Source organism: Pleuronectes platessa, chromosome 10 (assembly GCF_947347685.1).
Source record: "Pleuronectes platessa chromosome 10, fPlePla1.1, whole genome shotgun sequence".
Classification (NCBI taxonomy): Eukaryota; Metazoa; Chordata; class Actinopteri; order Pleuronectiformes; family Pleuronectidae; genus Pleuronectes; species Pleuronectes platessa.
Window position 1 is genome coordinate 9587019 of NC_070635.1, and position 18235 is coordinate 9605253.

An 18235-nucleotide genomic window follows, 5' to 3' on the forward strand; every position below is an offset into this window, starting at 1 on the left:
CTCTCTCACTCTGGGGCTACCTCTCACTTGTTGGCACCTGCCTGGAGCATCACTCTCTCACCGGCCTGGCTCCTCCCACTGCTCGCTCTGTGATGGAACTGAGCGGACGATCCTCTCCTCCGGTTCGCTCGTTCCTCCTGGCGGGAGCTGGATGTCGGGGGCCTCAACTGGGATGCAGCAGTGGTTTTGTAGTGCAAGATATGACCCCCCCCCCCCCTCCTCCTTCCCTCCCTCCACACCCCATCCCCTCTTCCTCCTCCTCGTCTTCATCTTTTCTTTAAAATGATGTCATGGTTGGATAGTGATTGTCATTGCCAAGGTGACTGTGTACCGTGCCCCCCCCCCCCCCCGGATGCACCTGCGCTGCACAAACCAAGGTCAGAGGGCAGCGATCAACCGGTGCTTTGTCACTGAGAGCAGAGTGTGAGTTGTGAAGTGAACCCGGCTGCATTCACACGTTTTGTGTCTCCACTTTATATCTGAATTATACATTTGCCGTGTGGCAACAATGCTCCTTGTGCATGTTAGTCTCCCTCCTCTCGCCCTTTGTCTCTGCGGTCTTTCCCAGCATGAACTGACCTCCCCTCTGCCGGGTGAGTTACAGTCTGTCAGCGCCATCTGCTCCCTGTACCCCCTGCCACCAAATTACAATACAAGCAGGAGCTGTGCGATCCAACACAGACACACACACAAACAGAGAGAGACACACTAAGACCTCAAAGTTCAAGCAACCTGTAATTAATTCAAGTAAATAAACCCCTGCAATTACAAATGTGTGGCAGAGAACGGGCAGGAGCTAGTGTCCACCTGTCAATCACATCTATTAGTTTCGCCTCCTGCACAATTATGTTGTTTTCCTATTAGCGAGCAGAACATCTTTTTGCAGCAACATAAGTTCGAAACATTTTATTACTCATCTAGCACCCACTGAATACATTTAAACTCAGAATCCAACTGCTAGTGCAATCGTATTGTTCGCCTGTTGTTGGCAAAGTGTTTTTACGTAACACATCAATCACAGAGAACTGCGCCCCTCTCATGTTTTCGGAGAGGACAACACGTGGGCGAGGGAGTGGGCGACGAGGAGAGAGATTAGCGATGAGGGGAGTGGAGGGAGGAGGGGGTTAAACTAGCGTGCGTGTGGTGTCAGAGAAAAGAGGAGCGCTGTAGGAGGAAAAGTAGGCAGTGGAGGAGTAGGAGGAAGATGGGAGGGAGAAAAAGCACCGGGCAGTGAGCGGAGGGAAAGCCTACAAAGGAGATTGATTACAGGAGAACAGAGGCGGCCATCTAGGCAACAGCAGACGTGTCAGACAGAACAAGAGGGCAAAAACAAAATTGCTGAAAATAAACATTCAGTCGCGCTCGAATTGGAAGTTTTTCCTTGTAGTGATTTAAATCTGATATGACAGAATCAATGTGAAAAAAACCACAAAGACAAAATGGAGGAAAAAGAAAGTGGTGAGCATGTGGGGTAGTAACACTGTCGGAGCAAGCTGTGACAGCCGATTAAACACTGCTGTCCAAACATATAAGACAAACAGACATTCAAAGCTGCTTATAATGATGCTATAAATTCACTTGACACGACCCAGCATACACCCGACTCCTCACACTAGTCGGCTCTTCTGAGACAGACAGTCGATGAGTCCTGGTCAAAACACAAAATGGTTTATTATGGAGGTCCTGAGTTTATGCTGTTACAAACGTCAGACTACTGTATCTTGGTTTGAATTAAAAGGATCTTAAAATATACAAAAATTAAAAAGGTAAAAACATGTAGAAATGCTTGAAAGATTTCATTACAGATTAAAAGATTAAAAAGACAGAAGTTAGACAAAAAAGTAAAAAAAAAAAAAAGAGCTTCAGTTTCTGAGGCGAGCTCGTCTGGATGTGCGGGCGATGGGTGTCGTCACTTTGGGCGTCTCACTCTCCGCCATTACAGCATCTGATGAAAAACAAATGCAATAAGTCAATTAAGCAAGATGAGTGGAGCCAATGAGTCACAGAGCAGCTACAGAGACAAACCTGTCCTTGAAGAATTGATCCCTCGTCATTTTTAAATTATTAAAATATATAGTGTGTAAGTGACATTATGTCATCTTCAGCTCATAGATTGTTTCTTATCAGCTCAGGAAGAACTTTCCTGCAGATCTTAGATCAGTGCCGTTACAAAGCACAGAGGACTTCAAAAACCAACTGAGGCACAAAGCTCCCAAATCCTCTTAGAGCTGGAGGAGCCTGACGTGGCTCAACGCAGTCGTCCACACAACAAACTTTGTCACATTGATCCAAAGTTTGTTGCAGACTTTTTCCAAAGTAGTGGATTAAACTCTTCTCCCAGTATCATCGAATGAAGCACAATAAATGTCTCCTATTTGACTCAAACCGACAGAAATTCATCTTTGTACAAATTAAATTGATTAATTTTTAGGCAAAAATACCAAACTCTTTTGGGGACAGCTCCTATAATATGACTGCATGTTGTTTTTCATGATAGTGTTCTGAGCTGTGCGGTTGGACTGATCAAGCTCCAAGAGAACTTTGTGATTTATTAATTAAAAAAATTTAAATTTTCGGACAATTTTGCACTTTTTTTGCATCGCGAATTGTCTGATGAGTGAAAATTTCTTGTTGAGTTTATTTAAACACATGCCAAATATTTTAATAGATAGCTGAGGGATTTGATTCCAAGCTAAACAGTAAATGAATAATGAGGCTGCACTCACCCTCCTCATCCTCCTCTTCATCACTGCTGAAGGTGATCACAGGTTTCTTGGACTTGCGAGATTTCTGAGGCGTCACAAAACTCTCGTCACCATAGGTAGAAGAGGATGGCTTCGCTTGACCTGAGAAAGAGAGAAATAATAAGTTAATTTGTCAAAACAAAAGTCAACACATTTTCAAAGTCAGTGAGTACCGACCTCTCTTGCTCCTCGTGCGGCCTCTGGTGGGCAAAGGCGTACGTGAGACCGTCTTCTCAGAGGAGCCTTGCTTTTGGTTTTCCTCGTCCATCTCTGGGCTCTCTACATTCTCCAGACCCCGTGTGTGAACCGCTGTCAGTCGCTTTTCGAACTCATCTACCTGAGCCTGTAAAACAAAGTTACCATCAGTAAAAACCAGCGAAGATATACAGTATATATATATAAAAAACTCTTTAAATGGGAGTATATTGTACCTTAAACAGGGCTTTGGCCCCGCGGCGGAGTTTGGCAGTGATGGAGAGCAGAGGCTGGTAAACTCCAGGCTCGGTCAACTTGTCACTGTAACACTCCCAGCACTCCTGCAGCCTCTTAAAGCCACGCTCACACATAGACAGCAGAGACAGAGATGTGGCCAAGTCGCACCACTGACGCTCAGTCCTGAGGAGGAAGTAAAAACGAGAGTCATTGGAATTAGGGACTAAACTGGATTTGAAACTATGTGAAGTGCATAGAAATTCAACATCCTCACAAAAAAGCTCATTAGCTCATTACTCATGAGGATGGCTTTGCCCTGGCATTCTGACCAAATCTCATTTCCCAGGAACCTCTTCTATCCAAATTCACTTTGCCATTGTTTAATATAAAATGCCCTTCCTGTGAGCTCTCGAGTCCGGATGGAGTATGAGTCAGAGGCAGACTGAAGCCTGGCCGGGCCAATTGTTCGTCTACACTGCTCAGCTACATGGGAAGACAGTTTCCATGACAAAGAGAGTGGAGAAGAAGCTATCAGACCGAAGGAGACAGGTGAACTGAACTGTGAACTCGCTGTAATTGTCGATCGCTCTTCACCCACTAATTACCCACGCATTCAACCCCTGCATCTTGCACAAATGATATACTGCTGGATTAATCTTCAGTAGTGAGCCGGGAAACAACTAAAAACAAGGTGGAAATTTACTCACTTGGCAGTTCTGAAGCGCTGACACAGTTTCTCTACCAGAGACTCAGTCTGTCTTTCTTTTGTGATGTAGGAGAACAACTGTCTGAAAAAACACAAACAATAAAGCATTTAAAAAAAAGCTCTCAGAAATGCAAAGATGTCCCATTTCTCCTGAAATGATAATTAAAAAGACAGGTTTTATCTGGACCCTGCAGAGTTCAGCAGTATGAAGTCGTGAAACTCACTTCATGATGGTGTTGAAGTCCTCGGAGCTCATTCCTCTCTCTGGATCGGACAGGCGACTGATGATGTCTGGGAGCAGGTTGTAAATCGCATTGTCCTGATGGGCAACGACAACGACAGTTAAAAACCTTCCAATTATTCTCTCACTACAGTATGGCTTCTGAACGCGTGTGTGTGTGTGCGTGTGTGTGTGTGTGGTTACCTTGGTGGCCAACTCGTTGAAGAAGTTCAGGGCCAGGCTGGTAATGTGGGACTCAGGGTCAATTAGCAGCACAGCCACCTCGCTGACTTGACCTTTGACCTTGAGCACATCCTTAAGCACCAACTGAGTAAGAACTGTCACAGCTGTCTGCCTTACTGAAGGAACCTCGTCGCTGAGTCTGGAAAAGAGGAGACCGTTACTGACAAGTTCATCAGCTACCTCTCTGGTGCCGAGAAGAAGACACCACAGTCCTCTTAGCATTTTGCAGGTGTTTGAACAGTAACTTTCAGACGGGTTCAAATGTGACCTGATGAAAATACAAAAGGTGAAACGTTTTTTACCATCAGCTTCTTACGGAAGAGTCTCTATTGTAGTCATTAGAATATTTTAAGATTTGAAACAGTTGTCAGTACCTTTAAGGAATTACCATAATCATTGCATCTCATCCATTCATAACCTGTACACATTTCACTAACAACCATATACAGCAACCTCTTGGTGGCGCCACATTAAAGTCAGGATTATCTAAATCATCTGGATTCATCCTCTGAAAACCATTAATGCCTGCATCACATTTTGTGACACTATCCTTTAGATGTGATATTTCGCTGGTTAAATAAAATATTTAATCTGCAGGTGGTGCTAGTTTAAAAGAGAGAACTAGTCAGGAGGATTCAACCTCAGGAGCCTGACTATCTGTGTAAAATGGAATTGACTGACCGACCAACAAGGTCGTTCCAAGAAAAGTTCCTAAAACATGGCTACAAATGTGAGTTTGGTTAAAATGCCTCGTCACCCGTGATTTTCTTGCCATTTTCACATCCCAGTCAATTAAGCTTTGTATAAAAAACCTGGAATTAGCCAGAATGTTACTGAAACCAAACAACCGTCAGCGCCTCAGCCAAGCACAATGGGATTGGACAGGCTGTGGCAGGGCAACCAGATAGCATCCCGAGACCTATTTAGATTCACCCTCATCCACAGGCACAGAACAAAAGAAACTCATTAACCATTTCTCATTTTTGCCAGAGAGCAGGACTCCTGGCAGTGGATCAGACACTAGCAAATGGCACGTCCACATACCAATGCAGCAGCTTACTACAGTTAGAAACAGGGTAATTAATTCTTAATGCTCTTATCAGGAGGCTCCAGGACAGCAGACTGGAGAACAGTGGAAGTGTTTGTGCGCAGGAGACAATTAGGGGACATTATAAAATGCTTATCAGGTAGAAAACACTATGGAGGGCAAAGACACATAACGAAAAGGAAGAGAATTTTTTTTAACACGTTCGAAACACCTCAATGTGAGAATTATCAGTCGGTGCAATTAAAAGCGCACCACATCAAACAGAGAAACTTCAGCTTGTGAGTCGTGTACAGGGAACCAGTGTAACTTTGTGCAGGAGGAACAGATAGAAAACCACTAAGTGTTTTTCAAATGACAGTGTACCTACAAGTGTTAACCCCTGCAGAAGCTTTGACTTGACCTAGAATTATTCCCTTCAGCTCATTCAACCGCACTATATAATTACAACACACTAGCCACTGGTTAGAGCCACACTAGAATTTAAGTTGTTCGTTGTATCAAAGTGCCTTTGTCTGGGGCCATCTATGCCTCCGCCCCAGTTCACGAGAGGGGGTGGGTTTGCAGGCCGCGTAGTGCTGGCCAGTTACCACGGCAACCGCAGAGGTCAGATTACAAGGCGGATATCAGAGTTGTGCCGTCGTAGATTGTCTGGAAGTTTGTTTCCCTGCCATTAAAAAGTCGTGATGGAAAGAGTAAACTTTTCCCATCATGTGGCTCAGTGGAGCAGTGTGACAGCAGCAACACTTCAGTGGCTGAAAGGAGCAACACACTGGAGGTGGTGGGATCTGGATGACGAACTGAACAAGCATAAGGAGGATGTTGGCCGAGATTAACCGTCATTTACAGTACACCCACTCAGCTCCTCCATCAGCCGTAGCTTGTTCCTTATAATCTTGGGTGGCAGATATAAAACAACTCTAGATATTATGGTAATGTGCATGTAATTGAAAGATAATCAATTACTGTAAGGGGGTGATGAGCCACCGCACCGACAAATGTATTTTACATTATCGGGCTGATCAAATCAAACGTGTCATTAGATTACCTGGCGTAGAGATTCTGTGTCCAGGGCTCCAGAATGTTTGGGAATCGCACAGTGAGATCTCCGAGGGCTATTAGGGCATTGGCCCTGACGACAGGAAGAGTAGATCGCTCCAGCACTGTAAATATGAGACGGATGTTCTCTTGGCACACCGATGGGCTGAAAGAAATCACAGCATTATAAGGTTATTTGCTACAGTCCATATGTACGACTACAAATAACAAATGTTTGAATTAATCTGCAAATTAGTTTCTCAAATGAACACATCATTGTTTGGTCCATAAATGAAAAAAATATAGTGTATTCCCACGTCACAATACCACACAGCTCGGGCGAACAAACTCAACTTGCTGTATCAGCTCAAACAAGTTCAAAAATATGCATACAATATGGATCTTATGAATCTTACTTTCCTACTCAATTTTACTTGATGGACTCAAATAGTTGCAGATTTTGTTTGTGTTGATTAATCAGCAACAAAAGCAGTATGTTTACCTTATCATCATGTACTGTGAGAGTGCCAGACAGGCAGCAGTGGTGAGCTGTGGGTGGGAATAGCGTCCCGGAGAGCTGCAGACTTTCACCAGCAGGGGAAGAAATGCACACAGCAGGTTCTCGTCTAAAGAGACAGGAAGAGGATAGAGTAGATTTTTATGTGATTCTGCTAAATCTCTGTTAAGATATGAATGAAGTGGATGGTTCAGAGTGGGTTTGAATAAAGCTTAATGTGGAGCAGCAAAACTAAAGACAAGAGGTATGTGTTACCCGCCAGTAATTCAGTCTCGCAGATCTTTCTGATGAGTTCAGCCTCTGTGTCTTCAGCAGAAGCGCCCATCAACCCAAGCTCCTCCTCCATGGCACTCTCATTGGCTGATTGCTGCTAGAAAAGAAATAAAGCTATGGTTTAGATTTATAAAACACAGTTTTTTGTCTAAAAGTGAGCAAATCTCACATAATTATTCATATAAGCTAAATTTGTTATACTTTTGCCCACATTTTGGTATGAAACACCAACTTGAGGCTATAATGTATCCGAACTTAAATGTCTCAAATCCCTGAAACTTTCCTGTTTTTAGTCAAATGTTTTGTTTTACGTCACTGCGTGTGTCTCTTGGGTTATCGAGAGAAAAGATAAAAACAAAATATTTTGCAAATTAAGGGGAATATTTATCCCTGTTCCCTGATGGGTTGAACAATTACGAGCCGTCACTCATTCGACTGTGTCACTCAAATACATCTCACCAAGTCATCCTGCTGAGACTGTCTGTCAAAACAAATAGGTTGTTTGGATTCATTTGTAACATTTGAGTATTTGCTACTTTTATAAACAGGCAAGTGATATTAAGACCTGGAAGCTTTGACAAAAACATCTGATCAAGCTCTAGTTCTGTGGACTGAACAGAACAAGGGCTTTAACTAATGAATCTCATTACAAATATTTAATTAAACTTTAATCCGAGTGCACACAAGTCATTGCAGCATCATTACTTTAGCTTTGCTGGATGGGACCTTTTCCTTCTCCTCCCTCTCCTCGGTCTCTCCTCTCCTCCTCCGGAGCTCAGCGCTCACACTGCGCTCAAGGTGAGACACCTGCCAGAAGGCCACGCAGCCAGTCAGAGCCAACAGCTGGGCCAGACACACACAGTTCACTGCAGGACACAAAGACAAGCGAACACATGTGATTAAGAGCATGTTGACTGAGCAAGAGGTCCTGGTTACACAGTGTCGGTGCCAATGTCAATCCAGATTAGACCTTAAACTACAAATGTCTTCTTTACAAAAGGACACATTGGGTCTCACCTTGTTCACATTGCTCACTGGACTCCTGAGATCCATCTAGAGTCTGTCCAGAATCTTTGTTGACTTCCCCACCTTCTGCAATCTGATCTAGGAGGAGGCGAGCGCTGCGCTGCACCAGCCGGGAGCACAGCTGGTCAGGAGACTCAGCCAGGAAGTAGATGAGACGGACAGCCTGTTCCATAAAGCCCTGCCAGTAAGGGTCCTCCATCACCACACCTGGAGCGGGTACCAACAGATTTAGTTGTAATAAAACAGGAGTGGTAAAAGCTTAGACAGAGAAGCTGGGAAATATTTCTCACAGGGCCCATTTATCCTAATTTACCTTCAGCGAGGGCCTGTGTGAGGCAGGTGAAGAGCTGATGGTCCTGTGGAAGTCTGAATGGAGCACCTTTGGATTGCTGGTGGAAAAATTGAATGTAAGATATCAGCATCATATTGTACCAATATGTTGACAGAGAAAAACCTCGGCTTGTACATTTAATGACCCAACTTATCGGTGGGCATAGGATGTATTGTATTTTTAAAATACTTATCCCATGTCATCATTCCAAAACTTTGTTCTTAGTGATGTAATCAAGTGCAAAGCTGATTAGACAATATTGAGTATGGTTTTGAGTCGTTAAAGCAAACCCAGTGTCTCAAATCGAAAAACATTTAAATAAGATTTTCAACACATTGACTGACGTTATCCATAATCAATAGGTTAAATCAACTAAACCCTTGGATTGTAAAGAAATCCTGGTTTATATTTTCTTACCCTGATGTGGTCAGTGATACTGCAGATGGTTATAACTGTGTCTCTGGCCAGAAGGAAGTCTTCAGTCACTTTTTCTCCAAGAGCCACGGAACAAAGAGTGTCCAGGTTACTGAGCACCACCTCCCTCTCTGCCCTGTTGCATTCACATACACACAAAACCGACATTTTAACAAAGAGGCAAAGTATTTGTTCTTTTTACTCCCAATAGGATCAAATGATTATTCAAAGCAAAGTAATAACATCTCTGCCCTACATCACCCCGACTACAGTGTGCTGGCCTTGCCGGGTTCTAGGCTGCTGCCGAGATAATGCGAGTAGGAGGACGGGTTAGGAGAAGCGCATAAGATTTAATAGGTTATGAATGCTGCTGGCTGCATGAAGAGAGGCAGCAGTGTGGGCGGACTGCAGATAGTCTCCCTTTTCTCTCACTTGCTCGCTCTCCCCTGCAGCAGTGGCTCTCTTTGAGGAAGATTGAGGGGGAACACTGAAAAATACATATATTAAGAGAAATGCACTGGCAAGGAGCCTAGATATGGTCGTGACTTCGATTACAATGAGGAGCTGAAGCGGAGCTTGTATTCTGACTAATGAGAGAATTTGCTGAATGTCATGTAGCTAAGACAGGACCAGAATATAAAGGAAAAGTGCATTTGTTTAATCAACACAACTAAAAGTGGAACTCTGTTTTTTTTTCCTGCTAGCACATGAATCAGTCCATTCACTTCAATAAACATCGAGAGATTTGATAGTTTATACTATCTGTACCTAAATGCAGTCTGTATCTGTATCTGAAGAAGTTTGACTAAGGTGTTATAATTTTAAGTTTTTAAGGTAAATTTGACTTCTCTGCTTGAAGAACTGCAAGAACAACATAATATGAAAGTGCTAACTAGAAAGTTAGTAAAAACGATTCACTCTGTGCTGCCCTTTTGCAGCAACTCTAGAAAATTTGAGTGAGTTACAGACAATGATTAAAAAGTGAAACTCTAATATTTAGTGACCTTGCACGAACCCCTTTCTTCATAATGGCTTGATGAATTAATTTCTTGAGAACATGCTGACAGTGGTCTGTGTCTTACCGTGTAGCCATGCCCAGCAATAACACGGCCGCTCGCCTGTTTAAGCCAGACGTCTCTCGTTTCCCAGTAAACCTCTCCCACAGGACCTGCACTACAGTGGACTGGAGGTTGCTGCCACCGCCAAAGAATTCCTGGACCTACAGAGATAAGTTGGATCTCACATGAATTATGTAAAACTACCGGAAGCATTTCACAGTTGTTACAAATGTGTTCTTCAATATTCTGCATAACTATATTTCTTTAAATGACTTATAGAGAGAAATGAGCCAAAGAGTAAGATCAGTTACTCACTATTTCCTCAAGACACTGGATTGTTCCCAGAGAAGCGTCCACCATCAGCTCAGAAAGACTGTCCACCAGAGTATGAGCTTTCATCCTAATACAAGCACAAAATAAATCTTTAAAATTCAATTAATATCACAAGAGCTCTATTATGATAATTTATATTAAACAGAAATCCAGAAGGCCAAGAGATTGAATGGGGCTCACATGACTCTCTTGTAATTGACTTAATGACATAATTGTTTATAAGTTGTTTTTTTTTTTTTTAAGAAACCATTTGTAATGACTGAATATTACTGTTTTGAATTTTTTTTAAATTTAGCCCTCAGATTACCAAAGAAGCTACTCATAGCAGACTGCAAGCAAAGAGAGCTGGGTGAACTTCTTGCCTTTTCACACACACACACACACACACTGTCGGCCTCATCCCAGTTATTACTCCACTGTGACTGTTGAGGAATAATCTAGGACGAGCCAGAACACTGTAGGCAGACCCTTACAGCAGAGCAGGAAACCTCCCCTGCACTGCCAAGATTACCTGCCAGTTAAGGCAAAGAAGAACCCAGCTCTCATTCAGTGAGCTCGTATTCGCCTTGGTCTCATCATTGGGCAAAAATTTGAATTCAACGTGCAAATGAAAAACGTTTCTCCAGGGTTCGTATGTACCGTGTGCTTTCCCCTCCAGTTTTTTTGGAGCAAATTATAAGGTAAAATTGATAACTAATACTAACTAGGGGCTGAACGGGACATGTACTTGTTCTAAGTCAGGGCACTTCATGCAAGTTTTACAGACCTGATGTTGTCTCCCTGTGGGTTCAGATAAAGGCGCCTGTATGCTTGAACGACAGCATCTTTAATGGCAGTGTCAGTTGACCAGACGAGAGGCAACATCTTCCTCACACCACTGACAGAGTTGGCAACGCTGAACTCACACACTGTCACACAGAACTGCACAGCCTCCTGAACCACTAAAAACACAAACAACTTTTGTTACAGGCGATGCCAATATCTCCATGTCAGTAAATTGTAAATTCAAACTCTATAGGGAAATGCACATGTTAGAGGAGGTTTTGACTAATAACTAATAATCTATGCTACCTGAAGTGGTTTTCATGTAGAGCATCGTGTTGATAACCGAGATGGCTCTCTCCACTTGTAAGGCGAAGGTCTCTGTATCTTTCAGATACTGCACCAACATCTCCTGCTTCTTCAGCTCCCCGTCCTCCCCCTCTTTCTCCCCCTCTTTCTGTGGGGTAGGTGGCAAGTTCTGGCTGAGCTCAGCGGCGTCCTCGTCAGAGCCTGAAGAGTAGCAGGGGTGGAGTAATGTTAAGAGTTTGCATTAAGAAGAATTCACACAGGAGTTCAGCCAATAAATTGCCTTTCCATTAATGCTTGATTAGAGAAATTAGGTTACGGCTGCTCTCTTCGCTCTAGAGGCTTTTAGTGCAAGTAAAGCAGCCATGCTTATATTAAAGAACAAGCAATGTACACAAGTTTGTCCTGGGTGTTATCTCACAGAGCCAGTGTTAGTGCAGTTGTATGGAGATTTTGGCACAGCAGCAAATTTTTTTTAATCTGAAGACAACCACAGAAGCTCCTGACTCAAAAATTATTGGAAACAATGAAATGGTATGTGTGATTAGGAATTCATGGGGGGTTGAATAAAGCTAACAAACAAACAAATTAGGCAAGATACCAGCAACATATGCACCGGGGGAAGGGAAATGGCATCGGAACATTACTGGTTATTGGGGCAATACTGAGATTGGTAAAGTCCTGCACTTCACATTAAAGCCTTTACCACAGACGACAGTCTGTATTTGATTCTAATGTGAATGCAGTTTACTTTCTAATTGTGATTATGCATAATGCATCTTTCTAAACTGCCGATATATTTGTCACAATATTGAAAGTCTTTGGAAGGTTGTTAACACAATGGAAAGTCTATTTCTGATTTTAGGTAGCATGAAACATTTGTTAGTAATTTCTCCTTAAAAGATAGCAACATTTGTAACTGGTGGTCTGACATAGCTGCAGCATAGTGTTGTAGAGGTTATTGATCGTCCTCGGGTTACCTAGTGCTGTGAAATACATCATGAATAAAAAAACTGCTGGTTTGAAAAGGGAGGTGTTCTCTGCTCTGAAATACTCTGGTTAAGGCAATTAAAGAATAATGAAATGACACTGAAAGAGAATGTGAAAAGAATTGAATCTTAAATGGGTTCAGTCTTGCCTCCATTAAGATTGAAAATGGAGTACTTTGGATGAGTATCTCTGAATAGAAAGGGGACAAGTTAACTGAGTGCATGTTTTACCTTTGAAAATCAGAGCCAGGGTTTCCATTAGAGTCTCAGGGGTAACAGTGGACAGAGATGCAAACCTCTCAGACTCAGGGAAGCAGCTGTGAGCCTTGATACAAAGACGTACAGCATTCCTGTAGGATACAAGTTAGATCTCACATATCAAATTGTTGGCTGATGGATGATACAAGTGTAAAAACATCCCTGCACTTGCCTGTATTTGTTGACCCGGAGGTACTGAGCAATCATCACTGCAGTACTCCTGTCGTCTTCAGCCACTTTTTCTTCTTCCACATCTTGGTCGTTCTCGTCTTCCTGCTGATCCTTCTCCGTGTCACTCGAGGGTTCCAGCTCCGTCCCAACGGTGATGAGCAGCTCAGGCTCCATCGCGGCCCACAGCTCAGATGCTTTAATCACGGCCACTGCCAAAAAGGATGGAAAATGGTTTAAGTAACTTAAGTCCAATCAGGGTCAGTTTGTAATCCCCCCCCCCAGTGTTAAGCAGTATTCTAATTTTTTGAGGCCGCGTGTTTAATACACCAAATTAATTTAAGTAGAGGAATTTCAGACAGTGATTGAAATTACTGATTAGTAATTGATCTGCAAGTGTCTAATCTGAGAAATGTATTTAAAAGGACTGTTACGAAAGGTAACATAAAAGTAAAAGCTGAAATATCAGTTAATGACTTCAAGTTCTCTTGACACCAATGCAAATAGTTACATTTCCCTCCTTTGATCAATACATGCATTGTTTTGCACTTATCTGAAGATATTTTAACATCTGCTTCATAGTGTTATTTTTTATATACTTAATTGTTAGTTGTTACAAGATTGAGAAGTGTGTTCTAATCCTGTCCAAATAATTTTTCCATGTTGTGATGTAAGTTGCAATGGAGAATTGCAAAGCTTTTGTGGATCCCAGGAAGAATAGTAACTAAACTTTAAGGACAAATAAATTCAAACTATGGAATCTTCCAAAATATGCTATATGTAGTGACGATTGGATTTAGGGACACCTCTTTTCGGGGAACTAGTCTTACGTGCCCAAATGTTTTTTTTTTTATATGTGGCCCTCAGATTACCAAAGAAGCAACTCATGGCAGACTGAAGAGCAAAGAGAGCTGGGTGAACTTCTTGCCTCTTCACACATGCACGCACACATACACACACACAACACACACACACACACTGTCGGCATCATCCCAGTTATTACTCCACTGTGACTGTTGAGGAATAATCTGGGTTAGGCCAGAACACTGTAGGCAGACCCTTACAGCAGAGCAGGAAACCTCCCCTGCACTGCCAAGATTACCGGCCAGTTAAGGCAAAGAAGAACCCAGCTCTCATTCAGTGAGCTCGTATTCGCCTTGGTCTCATCATTGGGCAAAATGTGAATCCAACATGAATATAAATAACTTTTCCCAACAACAAATGCGCACCTGGTGCTTTCCCCTCCAGTTTCTCTTTCATCGCTCTGAGTTTAACCGTCTCTTTTTCCAGTGGTATCTTCAGATCTGCGCTGCTCAACTGAAAAAGACAAATTCCTGTGAGACTGTGTGAAATATGGAAATGTCTCCTACTCCAGTTCTGAATTCTGTTGGTTTGAGTTACCTTGCAGCTGTAGGGGTTGTGTGCTATGAAGGCGGCCAACAGCTGGATAGCACTCTTCACTGCGTTTATAGATTTGTCCATCAGTCGTCCCACAGCAAGCTCCATCACCTCGCTGTACTTACACAGGGGCAGTGCCTAAACACAAGACAGAATGTGTTACCAGGTGGGAATAGAATGTCATCCTTTCACAAATACACAAGGCTACTAAACATACCTTGCTGTTGACGATTCTTGTGTACACCTGCAACACACGTGCCCTGACATGGGAGTGTGTGTCATGCAGATGTTCCTGCAGCGTGTCAAAGAATCGGTCACGGTCGGCTTTACCAGATTCATCAAGGCCGTCTCCACACAGGACCCGCACAAGGATGTCTCCCAGCACTTCACACACTGCAACACGCATTGTGTGGCTCTGAAGAACAGGGGGAAAGGGAGATAATCAAGTTCAAGGTTCAAAATAAATGTGATATAGATTAAGGTTTATAGCCCGGGCCTAAATCCATTAGAAATTTAAGAAATATGCCCTCAGATTACCAAAGAAGCAACTCATGGCAGCATGAACCGCAAAGAGCTGGGTGAACTTCTTGCCTTTCCACACACACACACACACTGTCGGCATCATCCCAGTTATTACTCCACTGTGACTGTTGAGGAATAATCTGGGTTGAGCCAGAACACTGTAGGCAGACCCTTACAGCAGAGCAGGAAAACTCCCCTGCACTGCCAAGATTACCTGCCAGTTAAGGCAAGAAGAACCCAGCTCTCATTCAGTGAGCTCGTATTCGCCTTGGTCTCATCATTGGGCAAAAAGTGAGCTGAACAGCAATGATAAAAAAGTGGGGAGGACATTTGTCTCTACTATAGCCATATTTCGTCTCGTACGAGAGAGTACAGCGTTCTCCCCAACTCTTATAGGGGCTTATTTCAATGCATGAGCTAAACATCAAGAGTTTAGAATTGGCAGGAACAACATGATCTGGTGTGCAGTACCTCTCCTTCCAGGTGTGTGATCAGCACACTTATGTTGGGGATCATTAATTCAGGCACCAGGCCGCTGAGTTCCGAGAGAAAGGTAGAAAAGGCTTTGACCCCTGACCCCTCTCTGGCGAGCTCCTCACTGGACTTCTGACCTATCTCCCTGTAAGAAGGTGGGAAGATAATAACTTTAATTTCTTTACAATTTGCAGCCAGAGAATCATATGTCCACATAAATGCTTATTTATTGAAAACATAATGTGCTCCTACCTTATTACTTCTCCTATGATAGACCTGACTCCATATTCGGTGCTCCACACAGACACTGCCTGGGCAAAAACAGATGACAACTGCTCGAAGTGTTGCAGTAACTGGATCACCTTTACACTTGCACCTGTAAAAGTTTAGAAAGTTAATACAATTTAACACCAAAAAATGCTATGTTCTTGCAGTTATACATCTTGCACCCATGATAAGCATATTAGTGAGGGACTGACCAATGAGGTGGTTGTACTTCTTGATTAATACACCCAATAGGTGGATTATACAATCTCTGGTGGGTTTGCTCTTGACATGACTGATGGTTGGGTTCTCAAGAACTTTGTAACAGCAGCAGGTCACACAGCTACAGAAAGAAAAGGAACAGATTTCTTTTAAAATTAATATATGGTATGGTAGTAGTTGTACACAAGACAGAAAATGAAAAGCTAGTGTAAGGAGTTTTCTTTAAATAAATTATATAAAAGGCTAAGCTAATTTACATATAAGCTCCTATTTAGGCCACAATGTTTTCAATGCTGGCAAGTGGAAAATAACACAGACAGAAGTTAAACATATGGCCGGAAATACACTATTGTCATTTACCTGATGAATTCTTCCTCCACCAGGGAGAGGTTCCAGAGAGAACGGATATCCAGCTGGAGGAGCTGGACAAGTGCTTGCAGCACCTTCTCCCTCTCTGTATCCCACTGCATGAGTCCCTCTCCACCAGCTTTACCTTTTTTACCACCCTGTGTAAGAGACAATTTGGTCTGATAAGCTGCATTGATATTAGACTGGAAATCTCCTCGACAGAAAAATTAACAATTAAAAAATATACAGTACAAGCCCTCAGATTACCAAATATGTGTTCATACCCGCCAAACCAAATAATAAGACCATGGCTCTTGCCAGCTGACAACATGCATTCACACAACGTACACACAAATATAAACAAACATCCAGACTTTGTTTGAAATCTCCTGCATATCCCATCCCACATCTTTTGGGGGGGCAGAGGCTGTAGAAGGTGTCAAGTTTACTGTGGGTGGGGCCTTACAGCAGTTTAATAAATCTTCACCATACTACCAAGACTACCCACCAACAACAGGCTATAAAACCATGGTCTCTTGGTCTGACTGGATCATAAAAGTTGCCATAATCTCATCAGTGGGCATTTAAAATGACAGATCAAATAATTAAACTGTGAGAGCCATTCATTAAATGCTTCTTAACTGTGCCATTATTGAGCATACCTTCCCAGGTGCGGTGACGATGCTCTGCCTACAAGAAAAGACCTCAAGCGTCTCTGTGAGCTTGCAGATCAGGAAGACGCTCATCTTGACCGCATTAAGCTTCTCTTTGCGCTCTGCAGCCGAGACTGAGGTGGCCATGAGGAGTGCTGGCAGGGTAGCAGCCAGGCCATTAACCACTGAAATGAAAAGAAACCAGATATTACATGATCACCCAAGAACATGAGGGAAGTAGCTCTATCAATTTAAACACAGAAATATAAAAAAGGTCTCACCCTGTACTAGTAATTCCAGAGTATCCTCTTTTACTCCCAGCTCCACTGAGTTGCAGTGCCTAAAGAGTAAACACAGTATGCTTGATGTTAATTCAGTGTCAACGAGATAATTGGAGCAAAGTCTATGTGATGAAAACTTACTGAAGCACACTGTAGCATGTGTCAAAGTGTTCCAATATACACAGAGGCCCCTGGCTTCTCAGTGCTGCCTTGAATCCTGTGAGAGATTAAAAAAAATTAGGTTTCAACTCTCACTGAGCAGCTGCAGACTTCCACAGTCAGATTCAAAACTTACGACTGAGACTGGCAGGCAGCTGTTTTGGGGAGACCACATCTTGGACGACGTACTGGTTGATTCCACCAGACTTCACCAGGTCTCCTGTGCACACAGGCAGAAAGAAGTCCCACGACATGTCTGCAGAAAAACACAAAGAAACATTGGTTTAGGTCACTGCTTCATTGACTAAACAAGCATTGCAGTGAAAGTAACTTTACTGGTAGAACTAAAATCTGACTTCAGCGTTGATAATAATATTCAAAAAATTCCTAATAGGTAACACTGTTCACTATGATTGAGTTCCAACTGGGGGTTCTGTAGGTCTGTCAAGTCTTTTAAGAAATATTGGACTGTTTATTCCAATAAATATTATTTTCTAACAATCAACTACATAAGTGTGATGGAAAATCAGTAGGGACGATGGTCTACAAGAGCTTTCCCCAGAATTGATTTATTTAATGTAACCTCGACCCATATAAGACACGGGGGAACAAATAGCCCACAACCAAATATTATCTACAGCAGCCGAGATTAATTTAATACTTTTAAACATCAGTTTCTGTTCAATACAATTTTCAACAAGTCTTAAGAGTTTTCACTTATCTTTAAATCAGCCAAACTCTACGACTTTGTTGTTGTGAGTCGAGATAGCCAAACAAGCTAGCGGGTAAAGTTAGCAGGCTAACTAACTTCATGCTAGCGAGACTCTTTCGCCGTTAACATCATTGTTGAGCAGAAACTTTTGTAGCTAATGGAAGCTAACAACTTGTTTACGAACTTTAAGACTGTAGCGCTCACCGGTAACTCCTGTAGTCCTGACAGCCACAACGTCGGCCTCTGAAACTTGCTTCTTTCACCGTCTGCAAACGGTCTGATTCAAAATGATCCAAACATCGCGCCAAAGCAAAGGCGCGTTGACGTCACAAATATGCG

General features: G+C 42.7%; 1 protein-coding gene and 4 non-coding genes across 7 annotated transcripts; all 5 read right to left on the reverse strand.

Annotated features, from left to right (window-relative positions):
* Positions 1 to 1652: 1652 nt before the first annotated feature.
* Positions 1653 to 18140, reverse strand: ncapd2 (non-SMC condensin I complex, subunit D2). 3 transcript variants are annotated; one of them, XM_053433300.1, is made up of 32 exons: positions 18101 to 18140; positions 17321 to 17440; positions 17167 to 17242; positions 17026 to 17084; positions 16754 to 16929; positions 16104 to 16249; positions 15737 to 15864; positions 15510 to 15633; positions 15255 to 15402; positions 14479 to 14676; positions 14265 to 14399; positions 14093 to 14180; positions 12868 to 13075; positions 12669 to 12787; positions 11452 to 11652; positions 11147 to 11321; positions 10363 to 10447; positions 10072 to 10208; positions 8993 to 9125; positions 8558 to 8633; positions 8236 to 8451; positions 7924 to 8084; positions 7201 to 7312; positions 6931 to 7054; positions 6439 to 6594; positions 4307 to 4484; positions 4107 to 4201; positions 3884 to 3964; positions 3176 to 3359; positions 2922 to 3087; positions 2727 to 2846; positions 1653 to 1945 (listed from the first exon to the last, which is right to left on the reverse strand). In XM_053433300.1, exons 2-32 carry the CDS (start codon positions 17436 to 17438, stop codon positions 1863 to 1865), a joined length of 4206 nt encoding a protein of 1401 aa, XP_053289275.1. In that variant the 5' UTR covers positions 17439 to 17440; positions 18101 to 18140; the 3' UTR covers positions 1653 to 1862. The 3 variants fall into 3 exon arrangements, with proteins under 3 accessions (XP_053289275.1, XP_053289273.1, XP_053289274.1); XM_053433298.1 differs by having other exon boundaries at positions 7201 to 7315; XM_053433299.1 differs by having other exon boundaries at positions 7201 to 7315; positions 18081 to 18116.
* LOC128450209 (small nucleolar RNA U85) lies at positions 10674 to 10964 on the reverse strand. Its single transcript, XR_008339974.1, has one exon. It is a non-coding gene; the product is annotated as a small nucleolar RNA U85 (small nucleolar RNA).
* On the reverse strand, positions 13722 to 14038 carry LOC128450210 (small nucleolar RNA U85). The gene has a single exon (XR_008339975.1). It is a non-coding gene; the product is annotated as a small nucleolar RNA U85 (small nucleolar RNA).
* On the reverse strand, positions 14785 to 15069 carry LOC128450214 (small nucleolar RNA U85). Its single transcript, XR_008339979.1, has one exon. It is a non-coding gene; the product is annotated as a small nucleolar RNA U85 (small nucleolar RNA).
* On the reverse strand, positions 16345 to 16673 carry LOC128450208 (small nucleolar RNA U85). Its single transcript, XR_008339973.1, has one exon. It is a non-coding gene; the product is annotated as a small nucleolar RNA U85 (small nucleolar RNA).
* Positions 18141 to 18235: the final 95 nt, after the last annotated feature.

What these genes read in the sequence shown, in the direction of transcription:
- ncapd2 (XM_053433298.1), bottom strand. Translation starts at nt 17,438, where the DNA reads ATGTCGTGGGACTTCTTTCTGCCTGTGTGCACAGGAGACCTGGTGAAG. An exon ending in CTCCGGGTCAACAAATACAG is followed by an intron (nt 12,788 to 12,867) that starts GCAAGTGCAGGG and finishes TGTATCCTACAG; the next exon opens with GAATGCTGTACGTCTTTGTA. An exon ending in CCTGGCTCTGATTTTCAAAG is followed by an intron (nt 11,653 to 12,668) that starts GTAAAACATGCA and finishes GCTACTCTTCAG; the next exon opens with GCTCTGACGAGGACGCCGCT.